Source organism: Cygnus olor, chromosome 9, assembly GCF_009769625.2.
Source record: "Cygnus olor isolate bCygOlo1 chromosome 9, bCygOlo1.pri.v2, whole genome shotgun sequence".
Taxonomy (NCBI): domain Eukaryota; kingdom Metazoa; phylum Chordata; class Aves; order Anseriformes; family Anatidae; genus Cygnus; species Cygnus olor.
The window spans coordinates 16,572,858-16,592,794 of NC_049177.1; the positions used below are offsets into that span (position 1 = coordinate 16,572,858).

Consider the following 19,937-nt stretch of genomic DNA (forward strand, 5'->3'; position numbering starts at 1 on the left):
ACACTTGAGAGAGACAAACAGGAGGCAAGACTAGTGGTGGTAGTGGAATTGTCTGTGAAATAAAGTATGCTAAGCTCCTGCTGGTCAATCACTAAAGGATTTTTTTTTAAATGAGTAAAAGAGCACAATGGTTTCTTTGTCAGCACTGCTCTCTCCTATTCCTTCCTGCAAGTACTCTAAGTATAACCTAACCCCTAGCTGGTTTTGGTTGTCATTGCAGGCTAAACCAGACGCAGGAGAAGAGCTGCTGTCTGTGAAGTTAGCGACCTTAAAATGAAGGCTCAAGCCAGAGTTTCTCCCAGCCTACTTTGGGTGGCGCAGAATTAACACGAACCAGTTTAGGTCCTTTAATCTGTCCAAGACAGGGTGCTGAAGCACAAATGATAAAACATTCTGCATTTTTACAGCAAAAATGCTACCGAAGTTTATAGGAAAAAAAATATTTTTGTACATGGGTAAAACATTATAAATTCAAGACAACTCACAGACAAGGGGTAAATTCCCACATCTATCGCTCATTTCTTTTAAAAAGTTCACTTAATAGGCAAGCAGTCAAAATGGCTTGCTCTCTCTTCCTTGAAATGAAAACTGTTTCTTCCAAGTGGCTCACGGTACTCCTTTGCACCTTGGAATGTCCTCCGAAGGCTCCGCCGAGATAAAAGGAGAATAAAAACCCCCGGAGTCCTTTCAGATAGTCTCAGAGAGCAGGAAAAGGGAAAGGAAAAGGGAAGTTTATTCAAACTTGATCTTCTTCCCTTGGGGCTTGTGATCTCCACCTCCTCCTCTGCCTCCTCGGAAGCCACCTCCTCTACCTAGAAAAGAGATTGGGTCAAGAAGCAGAGTCGCAGGTGTCCCTGCACACACACCACTGCCCTTCCAAACCCCTCTTGGCACAGGACAAAAATTCACATCAGGCGCTCCGTGGTGACCACACCATAATCCCTTCGCTTTTGACTATGTCCCTTAGAAGAGGGGTATTTGCATCTCCTTACCTCCAAATCCTCTGCCACCACCTCTGCCACCAAATCCACCTCTTCCTCCTCGGCCTCCTCGGCCACCACCTCTGCCGCCAAATCCACCGCCAAATCCGCCGCCACGCTGAAAATCGCCCTTTGGCTTGGCAAAATCAAGGGTCACTTTGTTTCCATCTATCTCTCCATCCTCCATGGCTTCTTTAGCTGCTTTGGCATCTTCTGGGGAGCTGAAGTCCACAAACCCAAACCTAGACAGTGAATTAAGAGAAAGATGGTCAAACTCCATAAACTGACGAACTGTAGCACCACCTACAGGCACTTGATAGCAATCGCTTCGAGAACAATTGCATTTCTGCACCCAGTGATCAGAATGTTACTTGTAGAACAGCAGTGGCTAATCGCAACCGATGGAGCCACGTTACGAGCGTGCCAGTACTGAACTGTTAATGTCCTTCTCGTGCGAATCCATAGGCTGCCATGGGGGTGTTGGCAGGAAGGAGCTCATTGAGAAGTGAGCATGCATTCAAAAAGTTTGCAATTAGTAGCTTATTATTGGACCTGAATCCCAGATCATGCTTAACATACCCTTTAGAAGATCCAGTGTCTCTGTCTGTGACTATTCTAGCACTTATGGAGCCTTCAAATGATTCTCTTAGCGTCTCCTCCGTTGTGTCCTCAGAAAGGCCTCTGACAAACAGTGTTTTGCTTTGTTCTGTGGAAAGACAATACATTCAGAGATCGTCAAGCCTCAGCAAAGCTACCATCAACCTCTCAGTAATGCCAGCTGGATTTGGTGCTGACTCCAACAACAGCTCATGTGCTTCAGGGGTTTGTTTTCAAAAGGAAGCCCAGAACAGCTAAGGAACCTAAAGATGACCTGGAAAGCTTTTTCAGGACTACTTAGGTCTAAGAGCATCTCCATGTGGACCAGCTTGGTACTGTCAAATTCATCCCGCAGCCCCCATAATAAATGATAAGTGTCTTATCAGTATGGATACTGACTGGACAGACCCTGCTGGATCAGCACTTGACTATCTAGAGGACTTTACAAACAGTTTCATCATCATTTCAGATAATCAGTCATCATATCCAGCACACTCATGATAGAAATCTTCTGTACCACAGATTTATTTTTATTTTTAAAAATCAAACCAGAGTTTGCGTGAATTGTACGCTCCTATCGCAAGGTCAAATAATCAAACGTGGAATACTTACGGTTGAATCCTCCTCCTCTTGCATTCGTGTTCCCTTTCTGCCATGCTGGTGAACTGAATTCCAGTCTGATTGCTCTGCCTTCAATTTCTGTGTTGTTACAGGAATTCAATGCCTCTTTGGCATCCTCAGCTGTGGGAAATTCTACAAACGCATACCTGTTTGGAGAGGAAGATTTCAGTCAGCTGGGGAGCACAGGACACCAGTGGAAGTAAGGCATTCACAACGACAACTGAGAAGTCAGTTTTAAGTCAAACATACCCTTTAGGCCTGCCCTGGTTGTTTTGTGGCATCTTGATGGAAGAGGCTTTTTTAAACAGTTCTTGGAGAGTCTCCTCTGAGGCAGCATATGAGAGGTTGTTTACAATCAGGGTCTTTGACTCCCTCTCTCCACCGCCTAGAAAGGAAACGATGCTTTAAGTACAGGTTTGGAGAGGGAAAGCTCCCTTTCCTCTTTATGCATCCTACAGATCTGGAAATGTACCTTTCTGGTTTTCTTGTTGGCTCTTCTCACCAGTGTAGTCAATGACCATGGCACGACCATCGATCTCTGTGCCCTGCTTCTCCTCCAGAGCTTTGTCTGCCTCAGCTTCTGTTTTGAATTCAACATAGGCCATCCTACAGCAAAGAAAAACAACATGAACCAAGGGTTCTTTTGGCTTTTTTAACGTCCTCCTTCCAGGAATCGCTAAATGAATGAGAGGGAAAGCATGAAAAAAACAAAACACTTAAAAATAACTTTCAGTACATCTAATCCAGCAGATTCCTTAATGTAGTTAAAAGACAGACTAGCTTTTCAAAATATGAAAAGAGTCTGTGAAACAGCAAATATCTAATGTCCTCTCAGATACGTACCCTTTGCTGCTCCCTTCCTTGTTAAGTACTATTCTGACTTCTACTGCATTTTCAAACACATTTTTCATTTCATCTTCGGTTAAGCGGTAGGGCAGATTCTTCACGAACAGCGTTCTAGCATCTCTCTCTGCAAAGAGGAAAAAAGTTACTTCCACATTATCAGCTCAAAATCCACGGGTTCTAAAGCTGAGGACAGAACCACATTTCCTCCCCATCCCCTCAGTAAGGGCTGCTTCAGATCCCATTTCCAGATATACCAGTCAGAACTTGCATGTCCATTTCAGCATTTGAGAATCCGGTTATGACAGAGCTCAAACCAGGGAGATTCGCTTTAAGAGCAGCACATCAGCAATACCACAAGCCTACTCCAAGGACCGATTACAACCTTTCTTTGATGTGCACAGGTATTCAGAGTTGCATGTCATACCTTTCTTATTTTCTTTAAGACTTTCCTTGCTTTTTGCTTTTTCCAGTTTGATTTCCAAGCCCATCAGCTTCTTTCCGTTCAGTTGGAGAGCTTTATCCATATCTTCAGCAGATAAGAAGTCTACGTAGCCAAATCGTCTGAAAGAAAAGCAACTTTACTGTTTAAGCTGATCTCTAGTAGCAGACGACATACAGAACCAGAGGAAACAGGTCAAGCTAAAGCACCAGTAAAAATTAAGGCAGACAGAGGTGACTATAACAGCATGGATAACAGCTCTATGCTGAAGCGGCAGCTCCCCCTTTAGGGATATACTGCCTGAAACAGCTGCAAGGCCAGCAAGTGCAATACCCGTATCAGCACTGCATGTGTACCACACCTCTTCCAGCTTCCATACACTATCAACAGTCACCCCAGCATCAGCACATTTACCTACCTAAATGAATTGTTGCCAGCTGAAAGCAGCAGCAAAATTCTACAGAGGAACTTACTTGGAAGAACCAATTCTGACTTCTGAAACTTGAAGATTCTTCTTGCCAAAGAACTCTTTGATGGCAGTCCTCAGTTCTTCGTAGTCCTTGGTGGGGGTCAGATTTTTCACAAAGAGTGAGAAAGCTGAGGCAGGAGCTTCAAATGAAGAGACAAATGAGTGTAAGGCAGATTGAAAGAATGGGAAACTAAACTATGGACAGCATTAGCACATCAGCTTCTGCTCAAAAGTGACATCATACTTCAGTATTAAGTCCCTTACAATCATCATTTGTGCTGGAAAAAAACACTGAACACCCAGTCCCATTATATGCCTAGCAGTCCACTAATAGCTAAGTGAGCATCATTTGATGACCCCGTGCCACCCACCTTCCGTTTTCTTTTTCTTGGCCTCTGGTGCACTCTTATTGGCCATTTCTTTCTTCCTCTTTCCAGATGCTTCCTTGACAGGTTCTGTGATAGAGAACAAACACTGAAATGAAGTACAAGAATAAAACAGCTTCTTCTGTGCTGGATAAATGCACGAGCATTAACATCTACACCGTACGCACGTGAGCCCTGCTCTTGTCATTACAAGCAACTGTTCTTCAGCCCTAGAGACTATTACATGACAGATGCTTTACTCAGACATCCTTTCTCTTATTATGGACAGTTACGTTCTCATTAACATTTAAACTCACTTTCATCCTCGCTTTCTTCCTCATCATCTTCTTCCTCCTCCTCATCTTCGTCCTCCTCATCTTCATCCTCCTCATCCTCATCTTCCTCATCTTCAGACTCTGCCTTGGCTTTTGCTGGTGCAGCCTTTGCTGGAGTAGGTTTCTTCACTGGAACGGGTGTTGTGTCCATGGCCTCATCTTCAGACTCTGAAACGAATTGCATGTGAGATTTCAGGTGTGTTCAAGATCAAGTCACTTTTGAGTCTAACAAAAAATAAATTGGTGAGCTACGTATTTTCTCACGCCTCCTGAAGCTTACAGGTTTTCAGGAAAGAAGTTTTGTAACGTTATACTAACAATCCATTGAGTTAACCTCCCCTTGCTCCCCTAACCCAAGCTCTAAGTGTTTATCAGTTTAACATCTTCTACATTTTCTAAGAGACAAAATTTTCCTAAATCCTTTGTGGACCACATACCCTCATCTTCTTCCTCCTCCTCCTCCTCGTCGTCTTCCTCTTCCTCAGATTCTTGCTTTGCTGGCACAACTGCAGGCTTTTTAGCTGGTACAACTGCCGCGGGCTTTTTGGCTGCAGGCTTCACAGGCATTGCTGGTTCCTCTTCCTCCTCTGCAACAACAGTACAGTAAGTGTTTATCCACAGCACTCAGCCTTCAAACTCAGACAAGTACTTTGTTTCACTAGATTTTGGCAGTGTTCAGAAGAGAACAAACACGAAATTAGAAGGTACTTCATGGGATACAGCCACAGTACTAAAAGTTCTCCAATATTCACCAAATGCCCAACTTTTCTCCCTCGCTACCTCTTATCAAAGAGCCCCCCCCCCCTTTGGGGTATTAAGTCATGCTGAACCATCAATTTCAAAGGTAACTAAATTTAGCCACCGAACCTGGCCAACTTTAAACATGGGCATTTATTCCACAAGTAACTTACCAGAATCATCATCTTCATCCTCATCCTCCTCATCCTCTTCCTCATCCTCATCATCTTCGTCTTCCTCACTTTCTTCCTTCTTGGCATTCTTGCCATTTTTTGCTCCTTTACCTAAGACAGCAGCCTTTTTAGGTGACGGAGCAACAGCCTTTTTAGCTGGAGTAGCCACGGCCTTCTTGGCTGGTGTAACTGCTTTTTTCGCAGGAGTGGCAGCCTTCTTTGCAGGGGTAGCAGCCTTCTTGGCTGGCGTGACTGCTGCTTTTTGTTGTTTCTTCTGAGGGACCATCTGAAAGAAATTTATTGAGTGTAAGATTTATGTTGTCCCCGAAGGGATTTCGGAGTGACAAACACGACCCCACGCTGGCATCATGCCTTAACAGACTGTAAGAACTTTGCAGCCACACTCATGAAAGAGCACTACAGGAGCTACAGCAAGCAGGTAGCTGCTACCGCTGCACACCCAATTAGTCAAAAGGTATGTTCTCTGTGCCACTCCTCTCTTTCCCCGTTCTGTCCATTCTTGCTTCTACACCTCGTGGCTAGTGCTTCAACATGGCAGACAAATGTATGGCAACTGCAATCTAAAGCTTATCCTTCTGACACTTGCTTAGTTTGTTTCCTTCATTCTCCTATTCTGTTGAATTAATAAAGCCCAAAAGCAGCCTTTTCATGTTTTTAACAGGCCAGATCTGTAAGAGCAAAGCCTGAAGCAATAATAATGAGTCTCTCGAGCAGCACCCAAAAGCCTGAGCTTTACAGTTCTGCGTGCTACATGTGCGTGATAAATCACTTATTACTGATACCCTATTTGATTAACTAATCATCCCTGTGCTCATCACTACTAAGAACAGCTCTAACATCCCAGCAGTCCTTCTAAAGCCTGGAAGTACCGACTTAGCCAGTATTTCCCCCATTGTTTTCCCCTTACGGTCAGTTTACCCCCCAGCCACAACAAACGGGCACGCTGACTGCTGATTAACACGGACCCACCCTCACACACACGTGCGCCCCCACCACCTCCCGCCACTGCGCCCCGCGCAGCCTCCTCCCCCTCACCTCCTCCCCGCTGCTCTCCTCCAAGTCGGACGACTCCTCCTCCTCGCTCTCCTCCACCTTTTTGGGGGGCGGAGGAGCCATCTTCTTCTGCTTCACCTGATTCTTGGGGGTCTGGGAAGAAAAGAAAGGGGGGGGTGGGGGGGGGGTTTACACACCGAGCCGTCAGGCGCCGCTCCTTCCCCACGCCGCCAACACGTGGCCGTTCCCGGGCGCGCGCCCGCACGTGCTCGCGCGCACCACGTGGCCGCGCCTCCCCCCCCTCCCCTCCCCTCCCCCCTTCCCGGCGCGCGCCCCCTCCCAACATGGAGGAAAAAAAAAGGGTGGAGGGGGGAAGAAAGATGGGGGGGGGGGGGCTTGAAACCGCTCCCGCCGCGCGCGCCCCTCCCCTCGCCGCCATCTTCCCGCTGAAGGCGGGGGGGGGCCTGGAAACCGCCGGCGGCGGGAAGGCGGCTCCGGGACCCCCCCCCCCCCCCGCGGCCTTTAACGCCCCCCCCCCTCGGTTCCCGTTCCCCCTCCCCTCAGCGCCGCCCGCGCCCCGCTGCGGCGATGGCGGCGGCCCGGGGTAGGCCGCGCGCGGGCCTCACCTTGGCGATCTTCACCATGATGGCGGCGGCCTGTGGAGGCGCAAGGGCGGCGGCGGCCGGGATGCTTCGGGGGGGGGGGGGGGATAAAGGGGCCGGGTGGGGGAGTCCGGAGCGGGGCGGCGGAGCGGGAGCGGCGGCGGAGCGCGGCCGACCCGGAGCGGTGGCTGCGGGGAAAAGAGCGAGCGCGGGGCCCTTCCGCTGGCTTGCCTAGCCCTCGGGTTCGCCCCGCCCCCTCCGCCCCCGCCTCGGCCAATCGGCGCGCGCGCCGCGCGGCGCGGCCAATGGGCGCCTCCGCCCCTCGAGGCTCCGCGCCAATCGGCGGCGCTCTGTCATCGGCCAACGGGAGGCAGCGTTACGGACGGCGGTAGGGGGGGGAGAGCACCGCGAGGCGGAGGGGAGAGAACGGGAGGATGGGGGCAGCCAATGGGGGGGGGTGGCAGCGCGGTGTCTGCGCGCTGATTGGGCGGCGGGGCCTGGAGGAGGGCGGGCGGGGCTGGGGCCGGGGGAGAGCACGTGGCGGGCGGCGGGCCACGTGGTGGGGTGGGCAGGGGGCGCTGGGCCTGGGGGCTGCGGGGCTGGGAACCCGGGTTCGAGTCCCGGGCCCGGACCCAATCCCTGTCCCCATCCCTGTCCTTATCCCTATTCCTGTTCCTATCCCCAGCCCCATCCAGGCTGTGCCCCCAGCAGCAAGCAGCCGGTTCTGCCGTTTTCTTCAGCCATCCCCAATGGGATGGGGCTGGGGTCTCCCTTGTGCTGCCCCCCCTACCCACCCCAGGCTAATGCAGGGGGAAAATAATCCGTGCTTTTAATTCAGTCACTGCAAGATCATCCTCCCGTAGGGTTTTACCCCGGCGTCAGTGAGGATGGAGGATATATGACCCGCTGGTGGCGCTGGGTGCTGCTCCCCAGTCCCTGGGTGCCCACTCCAGCTGCAAACGGGGCGTGCAGCCAGCTCCCCGGGGCTCCTGACTCACCAACGTGTTTCTTCAGCACTCCTTTCGCCCTTCCCAAGCCTGCTCGAGAGAAGCCCCTAAGCTGGGGAAGAAATCATAACGAGCGCCATCGGCCAGCGTGGGTCGGGGTGGAGCTGGGGCAGTGGGGACGCTGCCTGGCTCCCCATGCCGGCTGTGCAGACGGGCCCTGCGTGTAAAACACGGTGACTTCTGGCTCACGTCCAGCCCAGGTCCCGCCACGTGCTGCAGGAGCCGTCCCCGAGCACCAAGGCACACCAAAAATTTGGTGTGCGCCCTGCCCGGCAGCCCTGCCGCCACCCCGAGCCCTGCTGCAGAGCCTCAGGGCCGAGGGGAGTTTGCGGAGCAGCATCAGCGGGGCAGTAACTGGGCCAAAAGGGCAGGATTTGCAGCTCCGTCCATGGAGTAAAAGAGTAAAAGTATTTTAGGTGCTTCTGTGGCTCTCTGTTGCTGTTGTGTGGCTGCGCCTTGCGAGCTCTGATCTAATTGCAGAGTTAAAAGGGGTCTAGGTGGTTTAATGGGGACCCCGTAGGGGCTTGCACAGGACACGCAGCTTCTGGCATAGCAGAGACATGCATCGGGGGGACAAACGTGTCCCCCCAAAAGCCACGCGAGGCAGGAGCCCATGGGGGGCCACCTCAGCATGCAGCAGCATGGCAGCGGCTGTCCCCAGCCTAAGCCTGGCCGCGGGGTTTCCACGAGGTGGTGGCAACAGGCTGGGAGCCCCGAGTGGGAGCCCGTGGGGCTGCCCCTGCTCCCTCCTGGCTCCCCAAAAACGCTGCTGCTGAGCACGAGGGACATCCCTTGCGGGTAGCTGACAGCACAACGCTGCCTGCCACCTCCAGCAAGCACCCGCAGCCCCTGGGGCAGGCGTGAACCTTCCTGGCTCCGCTCAGCCCCAGAGCAAGGGCAGCCCTGGAAAAAGCCCTGCGAGGGCGCCAAGTGGGGCTGAAACAAGCAGGACGTGCACTGGGTGCGTGCTAAGACAGAAACCAGGCCAACTGTGGTGAGCAGGGAGCATCCTCCCAAAACCTGGTCGCATGAAGCCAGGTGAGGGTGTCACCGTGATGTCCTGAGAGCTGTGCTTTCTCTAGGAAATGTCCTCTCCTGCCCACCCCACCGAGCTACCAGCTCCTCTCCCCGTGCACCGAAGGGCAGGGGAAGCTCGAAGCAGGCTGGGGGTTGCGCCGCGCCTCCCCTGCCCGTTTTTAATTGTAGAGCAAACAAAGCAGCACACTGATTCATCCCGCTGGGTAATTAAATGCCTCATGCTATTGACTACGAAGACATCAGGGTTCAGCAGCCCAACGCTAATGCATTAATAATCGCTTCTATCGTGGCGAGAAAGGGGCACGAGCTGCTGTCGAGGAACGTGGTGGTTACAGGGGCCGGGAGCTCGCAGCCAAAAGCCTTACGACCCGAATTAGTGAATGCACGTGGTGCAGAGCAGGGCAGAGCCTGGGATTAACGCATTAAAGTACGGCCAAGCGGGCGCTTGGCCAGGCAGCAGAGGGCATTTGCTCACCATGGAAGGCGGTGGTGGTGCACGGTTCCCGGCTGAGCACCCACGTTAGCACCCTCTGCCCGGGGAGAAGCGGAGACAGAGCAGCCTCCAGCCCAGAGGCCAGCAGCATTTGCCATTTTCTCCGAGCAAACAAGTGCAGAGCACACTGTCAGGCCCTTATTTGATTTGTTCCTCTGGTGGCTATGCGCCATTTGCCTTCATTACCTTCTCTGTCCCATGCCATAGTCCAATCATCTAGCATCTGTCCAATAAAGAGTCCATTAATATAATTTACATCCAGTTGTCACTTTCTGCCTTGTCTAGGACAATGGGCTCCCTGGGTGTGCTGTCGCTTGGAAAAGCAGTTTTTTTTTTTTCACAGGTAGGCTGAGCGGGATGAATAACCTCCTAGGACTGTTTATGGCTAGATTTAGCCTCGTGAAGTTACATTTCTCCCAAAGATTTGATTTATGGCTTGAAACTGAGCTATTTAAAAAATATATATATATGTACGTACGTATGAATATATGTATGTGTTTATTTTTTCACTCTAAAAAGCCTAGAAAGAAAGAGAAGGGAAGGTGCTCTCTTTCCTTTCCCCTGGGAGACCCTAGGAGATGCCTCCAGCTGTTCAGGAACAGCCAAAGCAGGGCGCTGAGCCGGGGCGAGGAGCAGCACGCAGCGCTCCTGGTGCCTGCATCCCGGGATGGAGACCTTGGGATGCCGTATTTCCTCTAGAAAAGCCTTTCTGAGACTGGGTTAATTTTAAATAAATACCTATATCGGTACGTATGTATATGAAAACCTCTCTAAGGGTTTCTTGGGATGTTAGAAGCAAGATGCATTTCCTGACAAGGCTCTGACAGTGGGGTCGTTGTGTGGCTTTTCAGGTCTCAGCACCCCTTGGCTCTGAGTCTCTGGGACGTGGCCATACAGGTGGGCAGAAATTCACCCCGGGCTCCCAGGAGCTTGAAAACTGTCAAAAAAAAGCAAACCCTAGTGGGTTTAGCCCCCACCGTAATCCTCTGCATGGTAAAGGATGTGCTGGAAGGGCCGGAGGATGCAGAAAGCAGCAAGCGCCCGTCGGCCATGCCGCACCCGCGAGTGCCCAGGCTGACAAAAATGGTTTTACTGGGGCAAGCTGGGAATTTCGGTGTCGCGGCACAGGAGAGGTCCCCACGGGCATGGAGCTGCCGTGGCTGAAGGAATCCCCTCGGCAGAGTGGGGCCGTGGTGGGAGGCTCCGCCACGTGCCGTCCCTGCAGCTTGGAGAAGCTCAGGGTCCCCCCGGGCGCTGGATTTAAAGGATACCAGATTGCTTGGCCTGGTCTGTCCTATTGTTTGAGATCCTCCTCCCAAATCCTGAAGCGAGTGCAGCCAGGCTTTGTCAGCAAAAGCATCTCTGGGGCAGAAGAGCCGGGTGTTGGGATCCCATCCTCACCCCCCTGAGCGGGGCTGGAGCTCCCCAAAGCTGTCCTGAGCAGTTTTTTGGAGAAAAACATAAACAGCACACAGGGTGTCTCACCACTAACCCAAGCCTCTTCCAACCCACGTGTGCAAAATAAAATTGCACAAGCGCTGGCCAGAGGCCCTGGTCTGCCCCGGAGCCGTGGTGCCAATGGGATGCCGAACTCGTGGCGCGAGGAAGCAGGACGTGGGAGCAGAGACCTCTCAAAGGTGCCCATAAAATACCCATCCGATGAACGTGAGCTGCAAGGAGGGGTGGGTTTCTATCACGACCAGTGGAAACAGGTGACACTCAGGGCGAAAAATCCAAAATTCACACCCGTACAGCTCCCATCCTCCGTGCCCCATCCTGGGGCCAGTCCCCCCAGGGGCACCGCAGCTCCCCCGATGCTGCCTTGGTGCAACGCGTGCTGCCAGATGGACTCGCTGCCTGCGAGCCGGGACTGCTGCAGAAAAACAGAAAGGAAACCCAGCTCGAGCCATTTGCTTTTCCATCTGTGCAAGCTGGCTGTTTAAATCAACCCCAGCAGAGAGGTTTGGGGCCGGATCCAGGAGGAGTTTGGACAACTGGAGAGCTGGAGGGAGCCAGAGATTTCCCTTTAACCAGAGCAGAAATCAGCTGAAACCACCAGGAAGAGCAAACGGCTCTTAAATAAAGGGGCCTGGACTGTAGAAAAAATACAAGGCAGCACGTGGAGAATGGCAGCTTGAGCCTGGGGTAGCCAAAGGGCTCCTGGGATGGGGGTGCAGGTGTGGGAGGGCAGGATAGGGCCCCACCAGCACCTCCCTTGCTGCTCATCAGTGCGGCCGCATGGCTTGCCGGGTCTCCCAAATTACGGTGACTTTCTTGTTGCTAACTTGATTTCTTTCTGGTGACAGCAGCGGCAAATTGGTCCCAGCTGTTCTGAGCACCGGAAGAGAAATTAAAAAAAAAAAAAAAAAAAGGGAATTAAAACAAGGCAAGTGCTGGGGGTCTTGGTGTGCATGGGGGCAGGGTCGGAGGGGGGGCTTTGGGGCCAGGGCTGGATGGCAGGACAGAGGGAGATGCCCAACAGGAGCAGGGGGCCCAGGGTTTGGGCTAATTAGCACCAGCCCGTGCTAATTACCCATCGCTTTCATTTCTCAGCCGAAGTATCCCCGTGAACCAAATCAAGCACCACGCAGGCTCCCGGGATGTCGTTTCTCTCATCTTTATTAACCAACCCTGCGCTCCGCGTGTCGCGATGGGAACAGGCGTGGGATACCACGGTGACCCCTGCTCAGTGTTTGGTGGCCTTAATGGGCCAAATGTCCCCTGAAATTGTCCCTGCACGCTGCTGCTGGGCTGGGGGAAGGTCACCGTGCCGAGGAGGTTTCACGTCGCAGTCCGTGCGTCCCATCACCCTGCCGTGGGGACTGGGGGGTTCGGGCAGGGATCCTTCAATTATAAATGGGATTTTGCCTCCCTTTGGCACTGAGGAACACGGGGGGATAGAAATGGAAACTCTCAGCTCACAGAAGTCTCCGAGGGGCAGAATCATGTCCCACATACAGCTCCTGTCTCTCCGTTTGTCCCCGTGCCTCCGTTTGCACTGCCTGTCATGCGCGCTGTGGTGCGGGGTGTTATTTTTCACCTCCGCCAGCGTTCCAGCATAAGAGGAATAATTGAAATACTGATAAAAAAAAAAAACAGCAGCCTAAATCTCGATGCGAAGCTCACATCGAGCACATCTCTGACATTTACGCTTTCCTGGTTCCTGTGCCACTTGCAGAGCCCCAGCCTACGCGGGCACGGCCCCGCTGGCGGCCACGTGAGGGCTTTGCAAACTCTCTCCCCTTGAGCTTTCTCCCACTCCGGCTCTGCGAAGGAAGGGAAAAACAACCCTTCCCTTGGCTTTTGAGGAGGGGCGGTGAAGATTCTGCTGGCGCTCCCAGCGCCATCCATCACGGCTCCAAACACGCGAGACAATTGCTGTAAAACCGGCTTTGGCTCCATCGAGGAAAGGGAAAAAAAAACACACAACGTGCCTGTTGCAAACTGCCACGGCACAAAAAAAAAAAAAAAAAAAAAAAGCCTTACAAGGCTGGGGCAGCCGCACGGATTGATTGCTTTTTAATCCCCAAGTAAAGGTGATAAATCTTGTTATTGGAAGCACCGCTGGGGATGCTGCGTGGCCCGGGGCGGGAGGCAGCTGTGGCGGGGCGCCAGCGGAGGCACAGATTTGCTGTGCCGCTGCGCAAGCGCCTGCCTGGAGAGGGTTTGGGGCTGGTGGGTGTTTCAGCGGGATCCGGATGCTGGAAAGGGGCTGCTGTAAATCTCGGAGGATGGATGACAACTTTTGGGAGACGGCTCTTTGGAAACGAAGTGTTTGGAGAGGAGCGGTGCGGAGCCCGAGCCGGACACGTGCCCCAAATTGCAGGGACAGACATGTGTTCCCCAAATTGCAGGGTCAGAGATGCGTTCCCCAAATTGCAGGGACAGGGATGAATTCCCCAGCTCAGAGCAAAGACCTGGAACAAACCCATCCACCAGCAGCCACTCGCTCCCCCAGCCCCTGTCCCCACCGTGTCCCTCTGCTCCATCCCTCCCAGGCTCGGTGATGTCCTGAAATATCATCTGGTGACAACTCCAGGTGACTTTTTGGGGACCCTCCATCCACCACGGCCATCCTGCCCCAAAGGATGGCTGATCCCCGACCGACCACATGGGTGGGGGCACAGCGCTGAGCCCTGCCTGAACATCAGCAGATCACCAACACCCCAGGCTTCAACTCACCGCCTGTACACATCCCCTGGCAGGAGTAATCCTCTGATTTATCCCGTGGGATTTGCAGCCAGGGAGCAGCTCCTCTCCTCTCCTGCAAGCCGCTCTCCCCTCGGCGGGACAAGGAGCCCTTTCCCTAAGCATACTTTTGGGAAATGAGGCAGAAGCGCTCAGTCACCAGCCACCTATTTTTGAGCCGGGCGTAAGCACTTGCCTGAGCCCCCGGCACGCGGCTGGGAAGGTTCCACAGGGCCACAAGTGATGCACGGGGGCTTGGGGTTGTCCCCCTGTGCTGTCCCAAAACAGCCAGAGGGGCGAGGTTTGCCCTCAGATCTCCACCCAGGAGATGCCACAGCCGCGGCTTTGCAAGGATGCTTCCCGAGGCGATCCAAAAGACAAAGCAGCCCCCAGCATCCCCACCGGACAGGCACCACCACGCCGGAGCCTCACCAGCAACTTCACCCCCTGCATCTCAAAGAGCAAATTCGGGGTGGCCAAGGAGGGACGGTGGGGACATCGGGAGCGTGGCTGTGTCAGGGGACAGCTGGGGACATGACCCGAGAGCCCGGTGCACTGACCCAGGGCGTGAGGGACCCGAAGCTCTGCGCAGGCTGCGCAATAAAACGCTATCGACTGCCTATTAAAAAGCCATTCCCTGGAGGTTTCCAGCCAGGGGAGGTGCCTGCATGGGGCATTAACAGCCATCAAGGAGGCATCCGTCACCTCCACCCTCATGGCTGCCTGGGACCGGGAGCAACGGGAGACAGAGGAGGAGGAAAACAGAAGGAGATCGATGCGTTTTGCCACGTTGACATCCTCTGGAGGGCAGCTGGGATGACCCTGAAATGTAAAGGTTGCTGTAGCCCCGCATGCATCCTCACCCTACAGCGCACAACAGGACCTTGAAGGGATCCAGTGGGGATGGGGAGCTCGGAGGGGACCTGGCTGCACTGACTCCAGGCTGAGGCTAGGATGATGTGGGGCAGGAAGGATTCTGCAAGCCCAAATCCTGGCCAGGGGGCAACCAGGACTGGAAAAGTCCTATGGGAAACATCCCAGCCTGTTTCAGAGCCCGGCTATCTCATCCCATGGGAGGACCTGGTGCACGCCAGGAAGCCGGCGGCATTGATCCCAGGCAGCAAATCGATCAGCCCCTCCAGCCCGGGGGGAGCGCGGCCAGCCCGCCTGCCCTCCGTGGCATTTTGTGACATTTCCCGAGCCGTGTGGCTGGGGACAGATCAATCATCATCGCCCCGCAGGCAGCGGGCTGACGGCGGCCCCGTGCGTCGCGGTGAGCAGGATCGGTGCGCGTCCCGGTGGCTGTCCCCCTGTGGGAAGAGGGCTGGGTGCTGGGAGCAGAGCTGGGTCCTGGGGGATGCAGCTAGGGCACAAATCAAGGGAATTTTAATTCCTGGGTGAGGATCAGCTCATGCAGGGCAGGGATGAGGTTGTCCTCACTGCCCTGCACGGCACAGGGGCTGTGGTGGCTGAGGAAGAGGAGGGAGGCAGGCCAGGTGCCAGGTGTGCATCACGGGGAGGAGAGCGGGGCACCCGCAGAGGTTTTCTCTGCTCCATCCATTGCAAACCTCTCCTGACCCAGCGGGTGCGAGCATCTCTGGGGGTCCCCAGCCCATGGGCACACACGGGCTCATGCCTGAGCCGTGGAGGGATGGGGGAGTTTGGGGGATCGCTGGCGTGGCCCTGGGGAAGCAGCCAGCTGTCCCTGCACCACGCGGGGTGCCCTGGCCTTGGCTACTGACAGGGTGCAACGCAACCTGTGCATAGCACGGCGAGGGACAGCCACCACCACCCTGAAGCTGCCAAGAAAACCATCCTGAGAAGAGCACCCCGCATCCCAGCGGGACAAAACCAGAAGGCGGGCTCTCCCCATCTCCCCCCTCCATCGCCCAGGTGGGTGCCAGGGTGTCCCCGTCCCCCCGCATCCCCCTAGCTCCTCAGCAGAGGGACGTTGCGTGCGTGGCCGCCTGCCCCCCCTCCATCTCCTCCATCTCGTACTCCTCGCCGTCGGACAGGGGCAGCCCGTTGGCGCCGGGCACGGGCTCGCACTCGGTGCTGCGGGTGGTGGCGTGGGTGACGCTGGGCGAGTACTTGCGCGAGCCTGGCGGGCGGTGGCCCGGGTGGCACATCACCTCCTTGAACATCTCGCGGAAGCGGGTGGACATCAGGTTGTAGAGGATGGGGTTGGCGGCCGAGCTCAGGTAGAAGAAGACGCCCGAAATGATGTGGACGTACTGGAACATGTGGAGCATGCGGCTGGTCCAGGTGGAGACGAAGCTCCAGACGAGGCGGTCGGTGTGGAAGGGGGCCCAGCAGATCCCGAACACCACCACCAGCACGACTGCGGGGAGCAGGGGGGTGGTGTTAGGGGGGGACGAGGCTCACCACCACCACCGCCACCACCCCTTTTCTGCCAAAGGGACCTGAGGAGAAGGTTTGGATGGACGCGGGGACGTGGGAGCGAGAAGTGCAGCCTCAAGCCACTAGTTCTGGCCACGTCCCATGGGGGAGGCACCTCAGGTGCCGTCCTGCCCCGTTTGGGCCTAATCTGTGGCAAAAGGCACCCTGCTGCTGGCTGAGTCCAAGGAGCGAGAGCTGTTTGCCCTCTCTCCTTGTCCTCTCTGCTTGTTTTACACCCCAGCCCCGCTGGTGAGGAGGAAAGGGGGTGACCACCGCGTGGTCCTGGTGTCCTCAGCCCTGCCAAACCCGTGCCATGCTGCATCTCCGTGGCACGTGGGGACGGGTTCCCCCTTCATTCCCCTCCCTGTCCTGAGCAGTTTCTGCTTGTCGGGGCTGTGGCAGAGAAGCAGCCCCGACCCTGCTGATGGACTGGGCTGGGCAGCTCGCCACGGTGTGCCGTCATGGGGCCGGGAGCACGCGGAGGTCAGCGTGCTGGGGGGGGGATGGCTGCCCACAGGCAGCCAGCCCTGCTGCTGGGGAGGCGGCCAGGGGCTGCTGGGGATGGGGACAGGGAAGGAAGAAGGGCACACAGCCGTAGGACAGGGGGGTGCTGTGGTCCAGCCGGGGGTCAGAGCCTCATCGCCATGGGATGGGGCAGGGCAGGAGGCCACCACGGCACCCGGAGGCTGTGGGGCACAGGAGTCTGGGCTGGGGAGGGGGGGAGAGGGGAAGGTCCCCACAGCCCAGCCTTGCTCCTTCCCCTTTCCCACCTGGTGCTCTCCTGGATGAGGGGAGGTCTTGTGGCCAGGAGGGAGCCAGCACGAGCAATCCCCACCACGGGACCCCATCCACCAGCTCTGCCTTTGCCCTGACACCCCCCACACCACTCCCAAACCCCTCCTCTGGGATGACTCAGCCTCAGCAGCCCTGCACCAGCCGTGCCTCAGTTTCCCCCCAGCACCCTCCTAACACACCTGCTGGCTCTGCCCGTCCCCAGGCTTGGACTCACACAGCATCTTTGTGACCTGCCTCCTCTTCACCTTCTTCTGCCCCTGGACGCCGTGGTAGTCGCTGTCGCCGCTGGACTTGGCCCCCAAGGCCTCCAGCATCTTCTCCTTCTTGAGCTGCAGGCCGATGAGCAGGTAGAGGACGCTGATGGTCCCCATGGGCAGGAAGAAGAAGACGATGGTGGTGATCTGGATGATGAGGTTGTAGGTCAAGCGCGGCTTCACCAGGGTGCAGATCTCCGAGTCGGGCACGCGGCCCCGGCCGGGCACGTAGAGAGGCCGCAGCCCGTGGAGGCTGGTGTTGGGGATGGAGCAGACGACCGCCACGAGCCAGATGGCGACGATCACCCTCTTGGCGTGGTTCCTGGTCACCACGTACTTGGCCTTGAGCGGGTGCACCACGGCGATGTAGCGCTCGACGCTCAGGGCCGTGACGTTGAGGATGGAGGCGAAGCAGACGGCCTCGAAGAGCAGCGTCTTGAAGTAGCAGCCGCTGGCGCCCAGCAGGAAGGGGTAGTTGCTCCACATGTCGTACAGCTCCAGCGGCATCCCCAGCAGCAGCACCAGCAGGTCGGACACGGCCAGGCTGAACAGGTAGTAGTTGGTGGGCGTCCTCATGAAGCGGTGCCGGAGGATGACGATGCAGGTCAGCGTGTTGCCCACCGCCCCCACGGCGAAGATCAGCAGGTAGACGACGCAGACGGGGACGAAGAAGCTGGACCGCCGGGGCCCCAGGTACTTATCCCGCAGCTGCTCCTCCGTCAGGTTGGCGTCCTTGGGGTCGAACAAGGCGTCCGGGTGAGTCCTGTTGCAGAGACCTGGGCTGAGGGGCTCTGCGGGAAAGTCTCGCTGGGGCAGGGGGAGCTCGGGGCCGGAGCAGTTGATGTAGGGATTCATGGCTGTGGAGAAATGGGGTGGCTCGCAGGATGGTTTCCCAAATCCTTTGTCACTCCCGAGCCCTCTGCCCCTCTCCCCCCCGTCAGCAGCAGGGTGCCAAGACTCTGCTGGTCACCACAGCTCAGCACCCCCAGCCAGCCCCAGCCAAAGTCCTTCCTCTGGGAAACCACCCCAAAATCTCCCCAAAACCTCTCTTCAGGGTTCCCACCTCCCCTCGTCCCATTTCGCATCTGCAGACACCCCTGGCAGCTCCCCGACCCACTGCAGCCCCTTTGCCTCATCTGTGGGGACACCTCGGGGGGCGCATCCCCTCTCCATGCTCCGCAGCAGAGCAGGATACGACCCCAAAGCTGGCCCCAAATCCATCCCCGAGCCACGCCACGCATCGATCCCGGCTCCTACTCCCCTGGCTGTGCAGAGGGGCAACCGTAAAACAGCCGAGGGGAAAATCCTTCTTCCTCCCCAGGAAGGACTTACGTCTGGTCGGGAAGCTCCAGCTGAAGGACGAGGTCCCAGCACCCTTATGCCGGACGGTCGGGCGGGGAGGGAGCGAGGGAGGGGATGGAGACGTCGCTGCCTTAAGAGGCAGGCTGGAGAAATCCTGCCTCTGCTCTCCCCTCGGAGAAAGCGGCTGCCCTTACCCACGGCTGCCTCCCTCCTCCGTCAGCGGAGAGGCTCCCGGGGGAGCGTCGGGGGCTTCCTCTCCCAGCGCCGTGCGAGCCAGCCTCGGTGCCGAGCCCCTGCCTCCGCCGGGGGCCGGATCCTCGCTGGCAGAGCGGCACGGCGGAGAAGATGCTCTTCAGGAGGAGAGAGGAAATACGTTGAAGTAATAAACTCCATTGACTCGAGAGAGTCCCGGGGGAGGGCAGCGCGGCCGTCTCCATCCCCACCGGCAGCCTTCGCAACGCGGTGATGTGCCATTTACGTGGCCTCCGTGGTGAGCAAGGCATCGATCGGCCCCGCTGCTCTGCCGGCGGTGCGGGGGCCAGGGCAGCGCCGAGTTGGTCGGACTTGGCTGGGGATGGGGCAGCCGGAGCCAGGGGGGCTCCTGTCCATCCGATGTGCGCCCACCGGCTCATCCCCTGCAGCCGCTGCGGGGCAGGAGGCTCCTTTCCCACCTGGGTGCGAGGGAGCTGCTCCCTCCTGCTGTCCGTCTGGCTGTCTGTCCGACTGTGCTGCTTGTTCTCGGTGCTGATCACACCCCCCTCGCCCACCCTCCTGCGTTGCAGGGCAGCAACCCTGCTCTGCAGGCAGACACACAGACATACAGACACCCCACACACAACCCCACACATTCCCGTGTCCCCACACACCATGGCAGGCTGCCTGTCCCCTCTCTGCCCCCACGCCACAGAGCCCCTCTCTCTCATGGAACACATAATTATTATTATTTTATTATTATTATTTTTTTTTAACCCAGTTTCAGCCCAACTTCCAGCCCAAAGAGCAGCTGGGCGCCCACTCTCACCTCCCAGCCCAGATCCTGCCCAGTGGCTCTGCTGGGACGCCCAGTTCCCATCTCCCCGTTGCCCCCCAGACCCCACTCCATCCCACCCGCCTCCATCTCCTTGCTGCAGAGGACGGAGCTTCCCCTGTCCCCTTGTCCCCACCTTTAGGAACTCAGGAGGACGCGGGGAGGGGGTCTGGAGATGGGGGGGGCTCCACTGCTCCCCATGAAGCCAGATATTTTTCCTCCCCAGTTTTGGGACACAAAGGTCCTGGAAGCCT

At 56.1% G+C, this 19,937-nt stretch overlaps 2 protein-coding genes and 2 non-coding genes across 4 annotated transcripts; all 4 read right to left on the reverse strand.

The window, feature by feature from the left end:
- Positions 1 to 333: 333 nt before the first annotated feature.
- Positions 334 to 7,449, reverse strand: NCL (nucleolin). The gene is made up of 15 exons (XM_040567844.1): positions 7,204 to 7,449; positions 6,620 to 6,730; positions 5,564 to 5,849; positions 5,090 to 5,239; positions 4,635 to 4,820; positions 4,324 to 4,407; positions 3,957 to 4,092; positions 3,469 to 3,605; positions 3,042 to 3,168; positions 2,671 to 2,804; positions 2,448 to 2,583; positions 2,190 to 2,344; positions 1,560 to 1,686; positions 993 to 1,222; positions 334 to 812 (listed from the first exon to the last, which is right to left on the reverse strand). Exons 1-15 carry the CDS (start codon positions 7,219 to 7,221, stop codon positions 733 to 735), a joined length of 2,097 nt encoding a protein of 698 aa, XP_040423778.1. The 5' UTR covers positions 7,222 to 7,449; the 3' UTR covers positions 334 to 732.
- On the reverse strand, positions 1,990 to 2,066 carry LOC121075201. Its single transcript, XR_005822804.1, has one exon. It is a non-coding gene; the product is annotated as a small nucleolar RNA SNORD20 (small nucleolar RNA).
- LOC121075200 lies at positions 4,163 to 4,232 on the reverse strand. Its single transcript, XR_005822803.1, has one exon. It is a non-coding gene; the product is annotated as a small nucleolar RNA SNORD82 (small nucleolar RNA).
- Positions 7,450 to 13,844: 6,395 nt separating the features above from the next.
- On the reverse strand, positions 13,845 to 19,354 carry NMUR1 (neuromedin U receptor 1). Its single transcript, XM_040567847.1, has 3 exons — positions 18,687 to 19,354; positions 17,315 to 18,211; positions 13,845 to 16,246 (listed from the first exon to the last, which is right to left on the reverse strand). Exons 2-3 carry the CDS (start codon positions 18,207 to 18,209, stop codon positions 15,843 to 15,845), a joined length of 1,299 nt encoding a protein of 432 aa, XP_040423781.1. The 5' UTR covers positions 18,210 to 18,211; positions 18,687 to 19,354; the 3' UTR covers positions 13,845 to 15,842.
- Positions 19,355 to 19,937: the final 583 nt, after the last annotated feature.